The 17,463-nt window shown below is 42.3% G+C and overlaps 2 protein-coding genes across 2 annotated transcripts in view; both read left to right on the top strand.

Annotated features, from left to right (window-relative positions):
* Positions 1–17,463, top strand: part of LOC140224623 (uncharacterized) — a 228,798-nt gene that overhangs the window by 70,820 nt on the left and 140,515 nt on the right. The window lies entirely within an intron of this gene.
* LOC109042083 (uncharacterized) overlaps positions 2,131–17,463 on the top strand; it is a 29,093-nt gene continuing 13,760 nt past the window's right edge. The window contains exon 1 of the mRNA XM_019058646.2: positions 2,131–2,812. Coding sequence (XP_018914191.1) covers positions 2,254–2,796 — 543 coding nt within the window. The 5' untranslated portion in view covers positions 2,131–2,253 and the 3' untranslated portion in view covers positions 2,797–2,812. The remainder of the gene's footprint in view (positions 2,813–17,463) is intronic.

Below are 17,463 nucleotides of genomic sequence, written 5' to 3'. Positions count from 1 at the left end.
AACCCGAAGCTGAGATCATATGGATCTCTGAAGTTTTCGGATCACGCATCCGAAAAGTTAAGGTCCATCTGCCGAAGTTCGGGTCAGACAATTGAAGTACTCGGTGCATACCGAAGTGTTTCAGATTTCTGACCCGAATTTCGGCAGCTGGACCTCAAGTTTTAAGAGATTCATATGATCTCAACGTCGGGTCCCATGCACGATGTTTTTTCTCCGTGTGAGTATTAATATAAATTTCAACACAGTCAAACACAGTAGAGAACCAAGGAAATCACAGTAGAACAGAGAAAAAATACCGTCGAATAAATAAAGAAAACTATTATCGAAGAAATTCTAATTATTTGGAAAGTAATTCGCTGGCGTAGGTAATCAATGCGTGGCTGCGTAGGAGCATGAGCGAGATCTATCATCAACTGACCGCTGGCCGGTAGGTACCTGGGTGGGCGAGCGACAATACGTAAGCGGTGGCATATGGTTCGATTGACAGAGGAGTGGGGAACGGTCAGACGTAGGGGAAAGGTTCAGGCTGAACCGTTCAGCACAGCGCAGCGTCAGTCACCGGGTGGGGAAGAGAGTCCGGGAGGGGACACTATTCCCCTCGAGTGAAATAGAAAAAGGCAGAATCCTTCGAAGTTTATATTAATGATGATTAATGATGATAGCTATTTTTTTACGTTTTTTCTTCTTTCAAGCCACTCATCCTGTTGCAAGGGTTACATATACCCAGTTTCCAGTTAGCATCTAATCTTCCGAAAATATCCGTACAAAATCCGGCACCTTTACATCATTTAAGAATACCTATTGCGGACAATATTTTCACAAAAAGTCTTTATTGACTTTAAGACTTTATTTGGACTATTAAATTAAGGGAAGTCATGTACTTTATGGGAAAGTGAATAATTTAAAACACTAAATGGGTGGAATAAATTGCATCATTCAACCTTCAAATTTAAGAAACCCAAGAATTATTGTGTATTTTCCTAAACATGTTAGTGAACTTTCTTACTATTCTTAGTTGCAGCCTTGAGAACCATAAGAAGATAAAGTGCATTGCAACGTTGCTATGATAGAGCAACTTTATTTTTTTGCAAACCAAAATCATATAGAATTGCAAACTTCAATGCAAAAAAAAAAAAAAAAAAAATCAGCATAGCCCAGGGAATTTTTGCTAAAAAAGTTTCGCCTCTACATGGTTTTGATTTGCTGCATTTATCGTATACAGTTGCACAATCTTGGCAACGTATCAATGCACTTACCACCTTATGATTTTCAAGGTCTCAATTTTGGTTCTCTTTCAAAAGTAAAATACCTTTTTAAAAGGTTTCCATATACCTATTAAATAGCTATTCAGATACCTATTTTATAGCTATAGAGAAAGCTATAAAATACGGTATTTATAGTTGAAAAAAAGGGCACTATATAGGGTATTTAGATAGGATACTTTTTATATCTATTTTCAGCTATTTTATACCCTATTTTATAGCTATTTGGATGCATATTAAATTGCTATTTCGATAAGTATTAAAAATAATATTTTGGCTACTAGGGCTCCAAAGGGAGATGGGGGTTCGGGACCATGAAATTCTGATTCCCTGGAGTCAATTCCCTATTCAACTCCGCAGTCTCCGACTTCTTGCGATCTGAAACGAGCGAGAAAAAACTTCGGGACTGGAGGTCTGGGATAGCCTGCTCATGAAAAGTAAAAACGGTGCCCACGGCTCACAATCAGCATAGAGAATAGATGATATATTGCGACATTTTTGTCAAGAATTGTTTCTTAACAATCTCGCTCACGTTGCAAATATTCGCTACTTAATAAGGACAAGCAGAGGTAGAAAATATTTTTTCTCGGAAAAATCGACCGTGAAGCAAAAATTTGAAGCGCCACGCTTGAATCACCTTCTACCTGTTTTGGCTTTACAATCTGTGTGTCCTGCGTTTTAGAAGGATCTGTGGAAGATGAGGGCCGCACGGTGGGGTCGCGGTTACCTTGGCGGGAGGTTCAGAAGAGGACGAAAGTTAACTGGACGGCGGCCAGCGCGCGTGGCCGATAGCCGAGGGACAGGTTCCGTAGGCTGTTGGAGGCCCAGCGACGGCATGACGGCGACACCGGTAGTGACCTTCCTCCTCCCTGGAAACTGGCCCAGTGCTGAGCTGAGTCCTGGTAGCAACCGAGCTTCCTCTCTCTCTCTCTCTCTAGAGTGACCGCGACCGCGCCAGACCGCACACTTGGTTTGCGCGCTCAGTGCTACCATGAACCTCGTCTGCGCCGTGTTTTTTATCGCCTTTTTCGTTGCCTCGGGAGCAGCCCCCGTAGGAGCCAGGCCCTCGTTCCGGGAGGAGCGTATGAAAACTTTTGACCAGCGCCAGCATGGCACGACCAACATCCAGGCCCACTTAGACAACATCGTCGTCATCCTGGTGCCCGGCAACCGGCTGAGCATTACCGACTTCGCCGCCAAGACCGAGCCGGAGTCACCGCAGCACAAACCCCCGCCTGCCATCAACAAGCTCCTGCAGCAGCTCTCCGAGGTCAAATCGGCGCCCTCCTCGATCGAGGCTCAGCCCACGGAGCTGCTCAACTCCATCCCTGAGCCGAAGAAGGACGCCCACACCTCTGTTCGCCTCGCACAGATGGGCTCCATTCCGCTGCTTCAGAATCAGGTGGAGTCCCAGGCAGAGGCTAAGGAGGACGCCAAGCCGAAGGCCCAGTCTGACGGCGCCGCCAAAAAGATGCCCTTTCAAATCGACTCCAACCCACTCGAGATCCCCGTTCTCGTCATCCAGGACTCCTAGGACTTTGCTTCTACGGGTAAGTCACTTCGTTAACGCTAAAGTTGAGACTAGGGTCCTGGTGTAGGTAGGTACCCAGAGTTGAGCCATCTCGGGCCCTGGATGTGACGTATGAGAAGGAAGATTATACCTACGTCCAATTAGTAACGTTTTTCGTGATCTTTGGCCAACTCATTCTCCGATTTCTTCCCTACTTTCCCCCTTTCATTTCAATGGGCCATCAGAATAGGTATATATTAAAGCACTTCGTAACAAGTTAGCTGTTCAAAATCTCACGAGAAAAACGAATATTACAAGGAAAGTCTAGTAATAAATTCCTAAACCAGATATGACCTTTTACAATAAACATGAGGGTCATTTCCACATCAACATAAGTAGGTCCGGGACCCGACCCTCTCCGCATTGCCTGCTTTGTATATAGGGTCGTAACATAATTCTAAGATACAAATTTCAAGGGTTTTCTCAACCGACGACCTTTTCGCGAGATATCGACCGCTACCCAAGTAGCATTTTTCAACGTAAAAATTGATATAATGTATCAATTTATAGGTATAAAGTTGTAAAAAAATATTGCAATAATATAGCTATAAAGTAGCAATTCTCAGTCAACATTTGGACGATTTTTCCCGATTTCGTCAGGTCAGATCGATAAAAAAAATCTATACTTAATAGCAATGTCATTGCTATTTGTGGCGGTGCCAAATGGTTTTAGGAAAATTGAGGAATTTATCAGTCTACCCTAATTTTTACAACGTTGCAGAATCCATTCGAAAATCCGATCTTGCCGGAATTGACAGGAAATTCATGATTCAATCATCCAGCACCCTTTAAATTCTTCTGTCCGAGGCGGGATTAGAACGCGCAACCTTCGGATTACTGCCGTGAGCCGCCTTTACCGTTTGAGCTAGCCAGGCTACCTGTCGGGTCCCTCACTTTTCACACATTATATAGCTCCGACATGAAACGAAACCCTTACCGGCGCATTTGCATTCGAAATAAAAAATTCAAAGAATTAAAAGTCCCTAACAAAAACAGAAACGAAATAAAAGGAGAAAAGAAAGGCATGAAAGGAGTAAAATTAAATTTCCCAGAACTTGGTTAAAAGCATAAACGATATTTATTTTGATTGACTGGAAATTCAAACCTTTTAAAAAAGCATTGACATTTCTAAAGTTTCAGATTTATCGAGTTTGAGCTATTTCGAGAAGACTAAATTGAGGAAAAATGGTTGTTTCATCAAATTGTTGCGATACATTCCTGCATTCATGCTAGAGATTTGAAAACAAGTTAAGGAAAGGAACACGCGGGAGTTTTTCATCATACTTAATAGCAAGATTATTGCGATAATTTTTGCGCCTTGCTATTAGCAGATTGGCAACAGGTGACACAACCAATAATCGGAATTTATTGCTACATCATAGCAATAATTTCCGCGCCTTCAAATGAGGGAGTAGGCAATTGCGCATGGCAAATATAATATAGCAACATTCCTACGATTTTATGTCCATCTATAGGTATCCTTGCTACTTGGGTAGCCTGTTTTAGCTATTCCCATTTTCTTGATTTCCCCCTTTTTGAAGCTCGGGCACCGCACGGGGAGATAGTAGGGTGCAGCCTATATTCGTCATGTAGGAAAATCGATGAGGTCCGGATGGCAATCGGTTCTATCTATGAAAATAAGAGGCTGTATAAAATTTGAGGTTTTTTTAGATGATGCTCAAAGGGATCGGAACTATGGGCAAAATTACATTGGTTTGAATGGGCGGAAAAACGCCTGATCTGCGAAAATGCGTTTTTTGGATCTAAAATGCGCTGAAATGAAGAAAACCGGAACCGCTCTTAGAGGCGTCTAGAGGCCCATTCGAAACGAGAAAATCACTTTTTTGACCCCTGAAAGAGAACACAGGGGTCACGGCGTACCAGGTTTTGAGGCGCCGCGCCCGCAGCTAGGTGGTCGCTTTTGAGACTTCCTGATCGAACTCAAAATAAGTGTTCCGAAGTTGAAGAGCGAGGCAAATGTATCTCACAACTTGATGAGAAATAATGTATAATAGTTTTTTAGCCCTTGAGAACTATACTTGGCCCTTTACAATGTTGCCTTCCATATTATTTCTCGAGCTTGGAAGGAAATTGGTGTACAGATTTTATCTTGCTCTCGCGAGTGATCCCCCCTACCCTCACCCATGGGTCAAAAGTGTGATTTTCTCGTTTCAAATGGGCTCCCAGATGCCTCTCTAAGAGCTGGGCAGGTTTTCTTCATTTCAACGCATTTTAGATCCAAAAAAAGCATTTTCGCAGATCAGGCGTTTTTTCGCCCATTCAAACCAATGTAATTTTGCCCGTAATTTTGATCCCTTTGAGCATCATCTAAAAAAGCCTGAAATAGGCTCACATTTTATACAGCCTCTTATTTTCATAGATAGAACCGATTTGCCACCCGGATCTCATCGATTTTCCTACATGACGGAAATAAGCCGCACCCTAGGGAGACAGGGCAGTAGAAGAGGGAGGGGGAGATCAAGGACTCAGAAGTAATCCCCAGGTCGGAGCAGTTAGTTTTCTAGTGTTCGGCCGGTGCTTCATATTCCCGTCGATCGACTGATGTTAGTGATGTTACTGCTGTTTAGTCGTTGGTGGACGGTGATATACTGGGTGATCCAAAAATCCCGTACCATCCTCATGAACTCTAGGATTTTTCTCCTTTTTCAGGGTGATCCCGTTAAAAATTTGGGGGCGGCTTCCAAAGTTCGTTTCAAAGGGTCTCAAAAAATGTCAAGTCTTTATCTCAATTTGTTCAAAAATTACAGGGGTAGCACCTCATCTTAGTGCTGCAGGACTTTTGAACTACTCTGTAAAATTTGTCAAATAATAATGGCGCGAGCGCGGCCAATGCTCTTGCCTTGATGCGCTTTAATATTCGTTCGCACGCCACTTACAAAGACCACTTACTCGCTCCTGTCGGGCAAGTCTGCTGTCAGACTATAGGGGCCACGAAGGTACCTTATCGTACCACCCTGAAACCTTTAAGAGGGGAACACCTTCAGGACACCTTTGGGACACCTCTTTTTAGCAATCAAAATGACCGTATCCTGGTGCAACATATTCAAAATGGCTGCCATGCCCATAATCGAAGGGTCTGGAGGTGCTCTCAAAAACCCAAGATTTACCTACTCGAAAATTTTCACAGATACATAGAATTGGCTACAAGGCTCAAAAATGCTCTTTATCAAATTTAACATGGCACATCATCATGTTTGGACCTCTGAGCTCCTTAATTATGAGGAAAAATTTACTTTTCCCCCAAAATTTTGGAAATTTCTACAAAGTTTGAAAAATTTACATGAGCAGTGCTGTAACCCCAGGGACTCTAATCTTTTGACTGAGTGCCATAAAATTGTCTCATGCCTTCCGTAACAGGATCCGTCAAGTTCAAACCTGCCGCGCTCTGCCAATCCCGAAAAGACGAGAAATTTAATTTTTTTTTTAATTTTTCCGTTTTGGTGACATTTTCAACGAAACCTACGTCCCAAGTTCCAGTTCGTGGAAAAATGTCGGAAATGGCTCAGCTCCTGCATTTTGTTGTCTTAAATTGGTACGGAAATCGAAGAGAGCTTCTCAACTTTCATGAACCTCCCCAAAAATCTAAGATGGCGGCCAAAATGACTCCTGCAGGATCAACATAATTTCTGTAGCAAACATGCCGTGTAAGATATCAAAAATTTCTTATTTTTTCGCGCAATCTGAATCTACCGTCAAAAATCATTCTGGAGATCGGGGTAAGGTCTAAATCCAATGTGGCGGCCAAACTGACCCTTTTAGCGGATAGAAAGAAAATGATCGTCGGAAATATGCCGTGCGAGATGTCGATTATCATGTTCTTCTGGTCGTAGTTTCCCAATCTGCTGTCGAAAAAAATCCTCACCATAGGGTCAAGGCCGAAATCCAATATGGCGGCCAATCTGACCCTTCGAGGATAAAAAAAAGTCCGTTCAAAATATGCTTTATGATATGTCAATCGTAACGTTTTCCTCTGGTCTCATAATCCGAATCCGTCGTCAAAATTCAGCCTGAAGATCAAGATAAGGCCTAAATCCAATATGGCAGCCGAATAGACCCTTTGAGGATGAAAAAATGTATTCGTTCTTAATAAGGCGTGTGAGATGTCGATTATTCAGTACCTATTTCTGGCTGTGAAATTCAAATTTGCCGTCAAAATGATCCTAAATACCTAGGTATAAAGTCAATGCCTAAACCGAATATGTCGGCCAAACTGACCCATTGAGGATAAATAAAAATGACCCCTCGGAATATGTCGTGTAAAATGTCAGTTTCATGTATTTTTGATCGTACAATCTGAATCTGCCGTTAAAAATCATCGTGAAGATCAGGGTACGGCCTAAATCTAATGTGGCAACCAATCTACCTAACCCTTTGAGGATAGAAATAATGTTCGTAGGAAATATGCCGTGTGAGATGTACGTCGATTGTTCTGTATTTTTAATTGTGGAATCTGAATTTGCGTTAGAAATGATCCTAAACTTAAGGTCAAGGCCAGAATCCAGTAGGTATGGTGGCCAAACTGATCCTTTGAAGATAGAAAAAAATGTCCGTCGGAAATATGCCGTGTGGAATGTCGACTTTTATGTTATAGCTGGAAAAACTTATAAAATAGCCTTGAAAAACCGGAAAACTTAAGGTAGATACCATTCTGATTACCTAAAACGTATGAATTTTTGACTTTTCAAACTTTGATTCCCAAGCCCCTAAGAACTTAAATGCCGTCAACGATTCATTAATCGGGTTGTTTTTGGGACGTTATTGCTAAACGTAATAAACCAGTAAGAACGTACCCCGAGTTAGTACCAGGATTTTGTTTCGAGGGGGGGGGGGAGGGGTGCTGAGGGGTTGAGGGGCGGTCCCTCTTCAGAAAAAGGGGGGTGCGAGGTCCTTATTTACCGCATGATGTTGATAAAGACCCCTTATTTTTGTTTTGGAGGGAAGGGCTTGAGCTCCCAATCCTTCCTTCGCTACGTACCTGACCAATTCCTAAAAATGTTTCAAAAAAAAAAAAAAAATATGAAAAATAGGGTGGATATTGGTTGAGAAAATCGGCCTGTAGCCTTTTTTGGAAATTGTATATGCTTCGAACGATTATATGCTCTGCAAAATTGTTTGCTAAGTTTAAAATTAGGTAGGTATAAGAAAGCCCAAATATCTTTTCAATTCTGAAATTGCTAGAGAAGAAATTTTCTCACGTTTCTAATTTCTAAAAACATGCTTTTAAGTTGCGCCCAGTAGTGTTCAATAAATTAATATTTAAATAGTCTTTAAAATTTTATTAATGTTCCGAAAAAGATTACAATCTAAATTGTACTTAGTTTAGAAATTCGCTGATCATACGCGCTGGAAGCGTAAATTGGAAAATTGACCGAATTATAGTCTGTCCGAAATGGGAAGAACCGGGGAAAGTCGGAATAATTTGCACTATTTTGCAGGGTGCGGGTGTCTCGACCCTCGTCAACTGTCACTTTTCGGGGTTTCGCGCACGCCGCAGCCACAGCACAGGAGGCTATAGGTCTCGGAGCGGCGAGTTTTCCCGGGATTTGAATCTGGAGCCAAAAATTCCTGTAGGTACTAGGCGCCGAGCGACGCGGCGCGGCAAGCGATTAATGAGGATAGAGCCAGCTCTCTGTGCGGTGCGCCACGATACAGGGTTGGTTCAGTGTCTTCATCTTACAATAGCTCGAATGCTACCCTTGCTTCTACATAGTGCAATTAATTCCGACTTTCGACGGTTCTTCCCATCTCGGACGGGCTATAGCTGTTATAAAAAGGACGTTACGTCTCTGAGTAATTCATCTCGCAAGGAGGTCATGAATGAGAAAAAGATAAAAATTGAGGAAAGGTTTTCTTAAAGTTTTTCTCGCGCGTCTCTTGTCCGCGGTTGAATGATAGATCTACTAATCTGTGAATGATAGGTTTACTAAACTGTGAGAATATCATTGAGGCTCTATTTATTATTTTTACAACTGAGCAAGCACATACGATTGGGAATCGATCATAAAAATGTCCCGCATTATATCAGCATTATATCATAATGTGAATTTGCCGATTCTTCTATATGATATCAGCAAGACATGAGCACGATATCACGCAGGATCAGCACAATGTCAGCATGATATCATATTGGTATCATACTGATATCATTCTATTATCACAGTAATTTCCAAGATATCAGGCAGGTTTCCCCTACAGCATGGTATTATACCGATATTATATTAGGACAGCATGGTATCATACTGATAGGAAATGATATCATACTGGTTCCATGAGATATCATGCTTACCGACTTTATCAGGGTCATTTCATTATTCCGTCTTCACAAGAATATATTTTTTGCCGACTACCTATACCGGATGTTCCAGAGCACCCGTCCACTATCTTTTTTTCGGAAACGGCTGGATTGAGGCTCGGGACGAAGACTTTCAGGGGCAAATCAACCCTTAGGAATTCAATTAAAATATTATCAGCCCCCAAAACCCGCATGGAGGGGGGTTAAGGGAGTGCCCCCCGTTTCTCGCATATTTCATACAGGAAAAATACGTCTTTCGACTTTGGATTTGAATTTTTTGGCAAAAAATAAGAACTTTTGGTTTTATGCACTTTTTTTCCAAACCTCCATTTTTTAAAGTTACGGGGCATTATTTCGGGGCATTTTTCGGGCAGATTTCAATTAGACTCTGTAGGCGTTAAATTTACCCTAATACCAATGGCTCTTAAAAAAAATTCTACAAAAAGTTGTCAAAAAAAAATGTTAAAAACTTGTAAGTAAATTTTAAGAGTTCGTAAATACTCTAAAAAAAAAAACTCTTAAAATACTCGTTTTAGGAAACCCTTTTGGAGGATTCTTTTAAATAAAAAGGATAGTGTTATTTTAATTAAAAGAAAACGAAAAATTTACGTGAAGAAGAACAAACTATATCCTCAATTTTTATGGGCTACAACCTTTCCGTTTATACTTTTCTATTCATCTCTTTTTTCCGTCGTTTTTGCCCGCAGGAAGTTTATATAAAAAAATACGTAAATTTTACTTAAAATTTACATAAAAAAATGACTTAAAATCTTCCTTCAATTTTATGTGAAAAAGCCTCTCAAAGGGTTTCCTGATACGAATATTTCAAGAGTTTTTTTATGTAATTTTTAAGTGGTTTTGAATTAAATTTTAAATTCTCTTAAAAGGACTACGTGCAAAACGGGCCATTTGGGGCTCGGGGCGGATACCTTTGAGACTTGTCCTATTCATTCACCTAACAATGCCCCATCTTTTCCCAAAGTTTCAAGCCCCTCAAAAATTTTGAGGAGACGCGGCGGGGGGTCAAAGTTAAAAACCGGCAAAATTTTCGCGAATTTTTTACTCGAAAACCAAGAAGTTTTGGAAAACGCGGTTTAAACGAGCGTATTCAGCGTGACGAGAGCTTTCAGAAAATGTATAACATCACAGGGTTTTGTCAACTTCAGCTTGAGTTATCGCCTCCGAAGCGCCGGAACGCTAAAAAAAGACCCCTTATTTTTTCACGTTTGGGCCGATTTAAAAAAAGCCATTTTTTTATTTTGATGAAAAACTGATATGTTGTTCCTGACTCTCTGTAGCCCCTCTGGATCTTTACCGCATGCTGGGGAAATGTTTTGGTCGCGAGTTATAAGAGCGGAAAGGAGCGAAGGTCGGGAAAATCGGCTATTTTAAACTGCGCGCGGCGACGGATCAGGAGACATGTGGCAACAATGCGAGGTCGGCAGAGGAGTGTGATTCGCCGAACTGAGTGGGAGGGGACGTTTTCCCTCCGATCAACGCCGCGCGCGCAGTTTAAAATAGCCGATTTCTCCGACCTTCGCTCCTTTCCGCTCTTATAACTCGCGACCAAAACATTTCCCCAGCATGCGGTAAAGATCCAGAGGGGCTACAGAGAGTCAGGAACAACATATCAGTTTTTCATCAAAATAAAAAAATGGCTTTTTTTAAATCGGCCCAAACGTGAAAAAATAAGGGGTCTTTTTTTAGCGTTCCGGCGCTTCGGAGGCGATAACTCAAGCTGAAGTTGACAAAACCCTGTGATGTTATACATTTTCTGAAAGCTCTCGTCACGCTGAATACGCTCGTTTAAACCGCGTTTTCCAAAACTTCTTGGTTTTCGAGTAAAAAATTCGCGAAAATTTTGCCGGTTTTTAACTTTGACCCCCCGCCGCGTCTCCTCAAAATTTTTGAGGGGCTTGAAACTTTGGGAAAAGATGGGGCATTGTTAGGTGAATGAATAGGACAAGTCTCAAAGGTATCCGCCCCGAGCCCCAAATGGCCCGTTTTGCACGTAGTCCTTTATGAGTTTTTTACAACTTTTCTCAATAACTGCCACTAGGGTATCCGATTTTCTAATTCTGAAAGTCTCCTGGGAGAGGAGGTCAATACCTTCTAATTGATGTGTCGCATGACCCCTGTTTATCTAAAAGTATGGGAGCCACGACCCCCCCCCCCCCCCAATGTCGGGGCTTGGGACGGCCGTAAGTCGAAAATTTCAAATGGCACGGGTGTCTTTTGACTTCACATTTGGATTCTACGCGAAAATTCAAGTTAAATTGAAATGGTGTACGGCCTATTTGCCCCGAAATATTTTTGCCTCTCTCTTCCTTCAAAAATACATGGTGTTTTATTGGGACGTGGGGTTCTAAAGTAATTTGGAACAAATAGGCCACATGCCATATCAATTCTACTTGAATTTTTGCGTAGAATCCAAGTCTGAAGTCAAAACATACCCTTGCCATTTGAAATTTTTGACTTACGGCCCTGGGTCTAAGCCCCAACATTTTCGGGGGGGGGGGGGGGGGGTCGCGTCGTGGCCCCCATACTTTTGGATCAACAGGGGTCATGCGACACATCAATAAGAAGGTATTGACCTATTCTCCTAGGAGACTTATAGATTTAGAAACTCGGATACTTTTAACGCCTACGGAGTCTAATTGAAATTTGCCCGAAAAATGCCCCGAAATGCCCCGTAATTTCAAAAAATGGAGGTTTCGAAAGAAAGTAAATGGAACAAAAAGTTCTTATTATTGCCAAAAAATTCAAAGCCAAAGTCAAAACATACTCTTCCTATTTGAAATATGCAAGAAACGGGGGGCTTCCCCTTAAACCCCCCCCCCCCCGGAATTTGGGGGGCTGATAATATTAATTTTAATTGAATTCTTAGAGGTTGATTAATGATTTATCCTTGGACGTCTTCGTTCCGCATCTCAATCTCGAGCCGTTGCCGAGAAAAAAATAGTGGACGGGTGCTCTGGTACACCTGGTACCTACCGTGCCGTGCTATACTGCCGTGCGGCCGGAAGAACGCCGTATGAACATTCGGAAGTTGACAAATTTCCTTCGATAAAATGCTTACTTGTGGGGAAAGTCATGAAAATTTTTCCTTGAGGTTATCAGATCGTTTGCATCAAATCCTGTGAAAAAATGGAGGAGAAATATCCACAGATTTTCATGAAAATTCGTGATTTGTCGAGGGAAATTTGGCAACGCCTGATGGTTCATCATCATGTGGCATCGGCCTCATAGTGGACTTGTGATCGTGAATCTTGGGTTCGCAAGACGCTCACGCAAATCATATGCATGCTGTGGACGCAGTGAATGACCGCGCGCCAGCCACGTAATTTGCTCAAGGATGACCGTTGGCCAGTAAAAACTGGCGAGCAAACATGCGTTGAAAATCTGGTGAGGCCTCAGCACTGCAAAGCAAAAACCGCTCCAGACGAATTGAATTCCCATGTGTAAATCGCGGTTTTTGCTTTGATTCGCTCTCTTAAGCAGGAGAGGGGCCATGCTGATAAAGTGGTGGGCACACACACTTAGACAACGCCAATATGACTCTAACAAAGAACATCGTCAGGCTCCAACTCGTATTATTGATCCCTTGCTCCCCTGGTTCTGCTTATTTTCCCACCAGAAACCCGCAGAGTTTTCCCACTTCCTTGGTTCCATCGTGCGTGGCGCAGTGTCAAATCGCAAGGTGAATCCTACAGCCGTTTTGTATTGCTTTCGCGTGAAAAAAGTATACTTTTTGGCATGATTAAGCAACGAAGCATCAAAGATTGGTTGTTCAATTACGTTTATCTAATGCAACGAAGGGTGTTAAAACCCATCAGTGGAATTGTCCATTCTACGGAATGGGCGCGGCTAAACGCACCGGTATACAAACGGAGTGCATTTCCCCCTCAAAATTGCGCATTTACAAAAGGCCAAAACAGAAGATGCAGGGCAAAAGAGAGGAAGTCCTCTTCCGAGAGTCCATGACTTGGGAAACCCTGAGGGGTCTCAGTAAATGTTTACCCGAGACCCATTGTCTGTGTTTACTTCTAAATCTATATAGTGCATCGATCTTAATGATTATGTAACTTGCTTTCCTGTTTGTGAATCTTCAATATCGTTTTTGTCAGTTGCGTTGATAACCGCCCCAGCGGTGGGCCGCGCCCGCCCGCTCCTACCTACGAATAAACCAGTTCCTCTATCTATCTTCGGTCGTAATTTATCCCTCCTTTTTCCTTATATTCCAACATGGTACCTTACCTAGGGTGCGGCTGGCGGTGGAATTCTTCAGATTCTTTGCGTTCTTCTTATCAAGCTTTGTGTAGCATTAAATTTACAAAATTCTAGGCACACACTAGCACTTTAGCACAGAAAGAACTGGAATTAGGATTTCACACATACTTCATATTCCACTCAAACATTTTTAGTACATATATAACACTGCCAAAATTGCGATACCTAATTCGGGAGTGATTCACCAATACGTCTTCCCGCGGCAAGGAGAAAAATGTTTTTTGATTATGTTTTTAATGTTTTTTTTAACGGTGAATTCGAAAATGATACCGTTTCCCTCCATTCCATAAAGAGTTTCCGAGGAACTAAATTTTTCCCGAGAAGAAGAAAGCTCGAGTTCGACATTGTTGGGTTGTCAGATTATGATAAAACTATTAGTACCTATGAATTGTTGCAGTTTAAAGCAGTGGAAAAATTTACCTATCTTCGACTTTTTTGCTTTGATTTCGCAACTTGGCAAAGCTCGAGAAAGAATGACTCTCTTATCCGTTTTAGATGCGTGAGGGTTGAGAGCCGGCCTGACGCTGCAAAAATCCGATGCAGCTCCGGCCGAAAAACGCTGGAGGCGTCTTCGGGGCGCCACGGCGCCACGCGTGCATCACGCCAGACGGGGACCTCTACGGTAGGTAGGTACCTCTACGGTACGGTACGGCTGCGTCTTAGACGCAGTCGATGGCGAATTTCGTAGACGCAGCGTCTACAATATCGCCATCAGGACATTTTTTACGTAAAATCGATGTAACAGGAAAGTGTAGAAAATGACTAGCTCGATCTCATACTTCTTCAGACGTTCGCCGTTGAGTTAATGAAGGACCTCTATCCTCGAAATTCCCAAGTTTTCCAGGGCACCGAGTTTTCCCTGAAAAATAATCTTTTTTGCGGGAAAAATTTAGTTCCTCGAAAACTGTTTATGGAATGGGGGGAAACGGTTATCATTTTCGAATTCACTGTTAAAAACACATCAAAAACATTTATCACGAGTCGAACGTTCATTTCCTAAAAATTGAGTTTTCCCCGGAAAACCCTGTTTCTACGAGATAATTGATTTTACGGAAAATCCCGATACAATGGAGCAACTTTGTCACCATTTCCGGAATTAGCGTTAAAAAACACATAAAAATTATCCGTCACATATTGAGGTTTATTTCCTGAAAATTGAGTTTTCCCCGGAAAACCCTCTTTTTATACAAGAAAGTCGATTTTCCGAAAAATCCTGATGGAATAGAGGAAAATGGATAGTATTTTCGGACTCAACTTAAAAAAGTACGTGTGAAAAACCTACTTTATGTTGATCTTTGTTTTCGGATGCAGACCTACGTAATTGTTTGATATTTATCACCGTCATTTTACCCCTCTTTAGCGTTTTTTAGATGTCTCAGTTGTTTCGCCGCTGTAACGAGGGGTAAAATTTTTTTTTTGAAGTGTCCAATACATGCTAACCCACTCATTTTTTCCTGCTGAAGCCGAATATGACCTCAGATTTTTTCTAGAAATTACACCTACATTTCCCGAAAACTGGAATTCTCTGAAAAAAGTGTTTTTCAATGTAAAATTCCATATAAAAAAGACGGCTCTGTCGGCACGGGTTAATATTATCCGATTGGGCTGAAACTCGGCAGAGAGTGTTTTTTGATCAAATGGATCAGTTCTAGGGGGTAAGACCAAAAAAATTCGCAAAAATAAATTTTGCTGTGTACAATGGACTACTAGACAAGGCACGAATTCAAGCATTCTGATACATGTTTCTTCATTAGAATTTCACGTAGAGCACGATTCGCGCAACGAAAATTACTGAAACCAACTCCTAACGAAGATATTAACCTTTTTATTTCACATTGGTTTCGCGGATTTTGCACTGCCCGCTCACAAGAAACTCAAAGCTCTACGTGAGTCAAATCGCGCACTAAACGGTTTTAGCAAGCCTCTCAATCGAGCAATGTTCATTCCCCTCCACAGTGGGTTTTAACTAAATCTAATTAAGAAAATGAAAGTCCCCATGTCTGAAAGCGGAAAAGTACAGCGAAACACCTCAGGAAAACATCTCCGCTGAAAAGAAAATCATTCGTTGGGCCGTTTTTTTTTTTTGCCCCCCCAAAGCCAAAATGGCGGCCGATATGCGCCGCCGCGGGGTGCAAATGTTACAACTCCCTCAAAATGTCAAGTGACACATCGATTCCTATGTAATTTTGGTCGTAGAATCCGAATATGAGGTCAGAAATCCTTCACGACTAAAAGGGATCGCGCAAATTCAAGATGGCGGCCAAAAATAGGCCCCGGAGTAAAAATTCTCAATTCCAGCTTTTGGTGACGAGTGAGATGTCTTTTTCTATGTTTTTTGGGTCATAGGATCCAAATTTGAGGTCAAAAATTCCCTTCTGCCGACAGGGATCCTTCAAATCCAAAATGGCTTCCGTTTTGGGGCTGACATATTATTTCCGAAAGACGCGTATAGTCGAGTGAGGTGTCTTTTTACATGTTTTTTGGACCACATGATCAGAAACTGGGATCCAAACTGTGTCCCTGTGGGCCGGAAGGGAAGATTTGTCCCTTAGCACCTTGATTGTAACGTTTTGCTAGCTGTGTATACAATTAATTTGTACTCAGGTTGTCATTTTTCTTGAATTCGTTTATATTTTCTTGAAAAGAAGATTGTTTTTGTTTTGTTCCTATTTCTCTTGCGCTAGTTTTTTTGTGAAGCAGGGGACTATAGCCCCTGCTAGGCAAAAAGCTCAAACATTATTTGTGAGAATAGAGCATTCTTGGTGTGGTTGGCGCCGTTCTAACAGTGAAATTCTGAGTTTTTAATTAAATAGTTGATAAAAACGTTACAATCAAGGTGCTAAGGGACAAATCTTACCTTCCGGCCCACAGAGACACAGTTTGGATCCCAGTTTCTGATCATGTGGTCCAAAAAACATGTAAAAAGACACCTCACTCGACTATACGCGTCTTTCGGAAATAATGTGTCAGCCCCAAAATGGAAGCCATTTTGGATTTGAAGGATCCCTGTCGGCAGAAGGGAATTTTTGACCTCAAATTTGGATCCTATGACCCAAAAAACATAGAAAAAGATATCTCACTCGTCACCAAAAGCTGGAATTGAGAATTTTTACTCCGGGGCCTATTTTTGGCCGCCATCTTGAATTTGCGCGATCCCTTTTAGTCGTGAAGGATTTCTGACCTCATATTCGGATTCTACGACCAAAATTACATAGGAATCGATGTGTCACTTGACATTTTGAGGGAGTTGTAACATTTGCACCCCGCGGCGGCGCATATCGGCCGCCATTTTGGCTTTGGGGGGGGCAAAAAAAAAAACGGCCCAACGAATGATTTTCTTTTCAGCGGAGATGTTTTCCTGAGGTGTTTCGCTGTACTTTTCCGCTTTCAGACATGGGGACTTTCATTTTCTTAATTAGATTTAGTTAAAACCCACTGTGCCTCCATGTGTTGTTTAAACTATGAGCAATTTGCTACAGCTGAGCCAATGCGAATCATGCAGAGCGTTGAGTTTTCATGAGCGGGTGGTTTGAATTTACACATCAAGAATCATTAAATATCTTCGTGCGGAGTTTTTTTTTTTTTTTTTTTTTTTTTTTTTAGGATGAGGGGAAACATTCGCTACAGTGCCCCCATCATGAGGGTCGCCGAAACAACCCCCATGACCGCTGTGAGATGGGAAAGCCCGGTTAGGTGGGGTTGGAGCACGCCGCCGTGTTCCGTACCCACTAAACGACCCCTCCAGGCCACAACCCCGTGCAAGTGTGGCCCATCGGGCGCTCTATCCTCCCGCCGGATGTCCCTAAGGCACTCTTCGCCCGGCAGTCCCCGACCCCGGCCCTGGTGAAGCCGGCGCGGCGCTCCTCAGGCTCCCCACTTGGAGAAGGGTCCCGCCATCCCTCGGGACCGATTTGCAGAAGCCATCATTGTGCCCGGAGTCAAGAGGGTAGGAGGAGAGCCTAGGCATGCATAGCTTGCGCCAAACCCTGTGGCAACCCCACGGCAGGGCTCTGGAGCCAAGGACTGGA

This window comes from Bemisia tabaci, chromosome 1, assembly GCF_918797505.1.
Source record: "Bemisia tabaci chromosome 1, PGI_BMITA_v3".
NCBI classification, from domain to species: domain Eukaryota; kingdom Metazoa; phylum Arthropoda; class Insecta; order Hemiptera; family Aleyrodidae; genus Bemisia; species Bemisia tabaci.
This window is presented reverse-complemented; position numbering and strand designations above follow the sequence as displayed.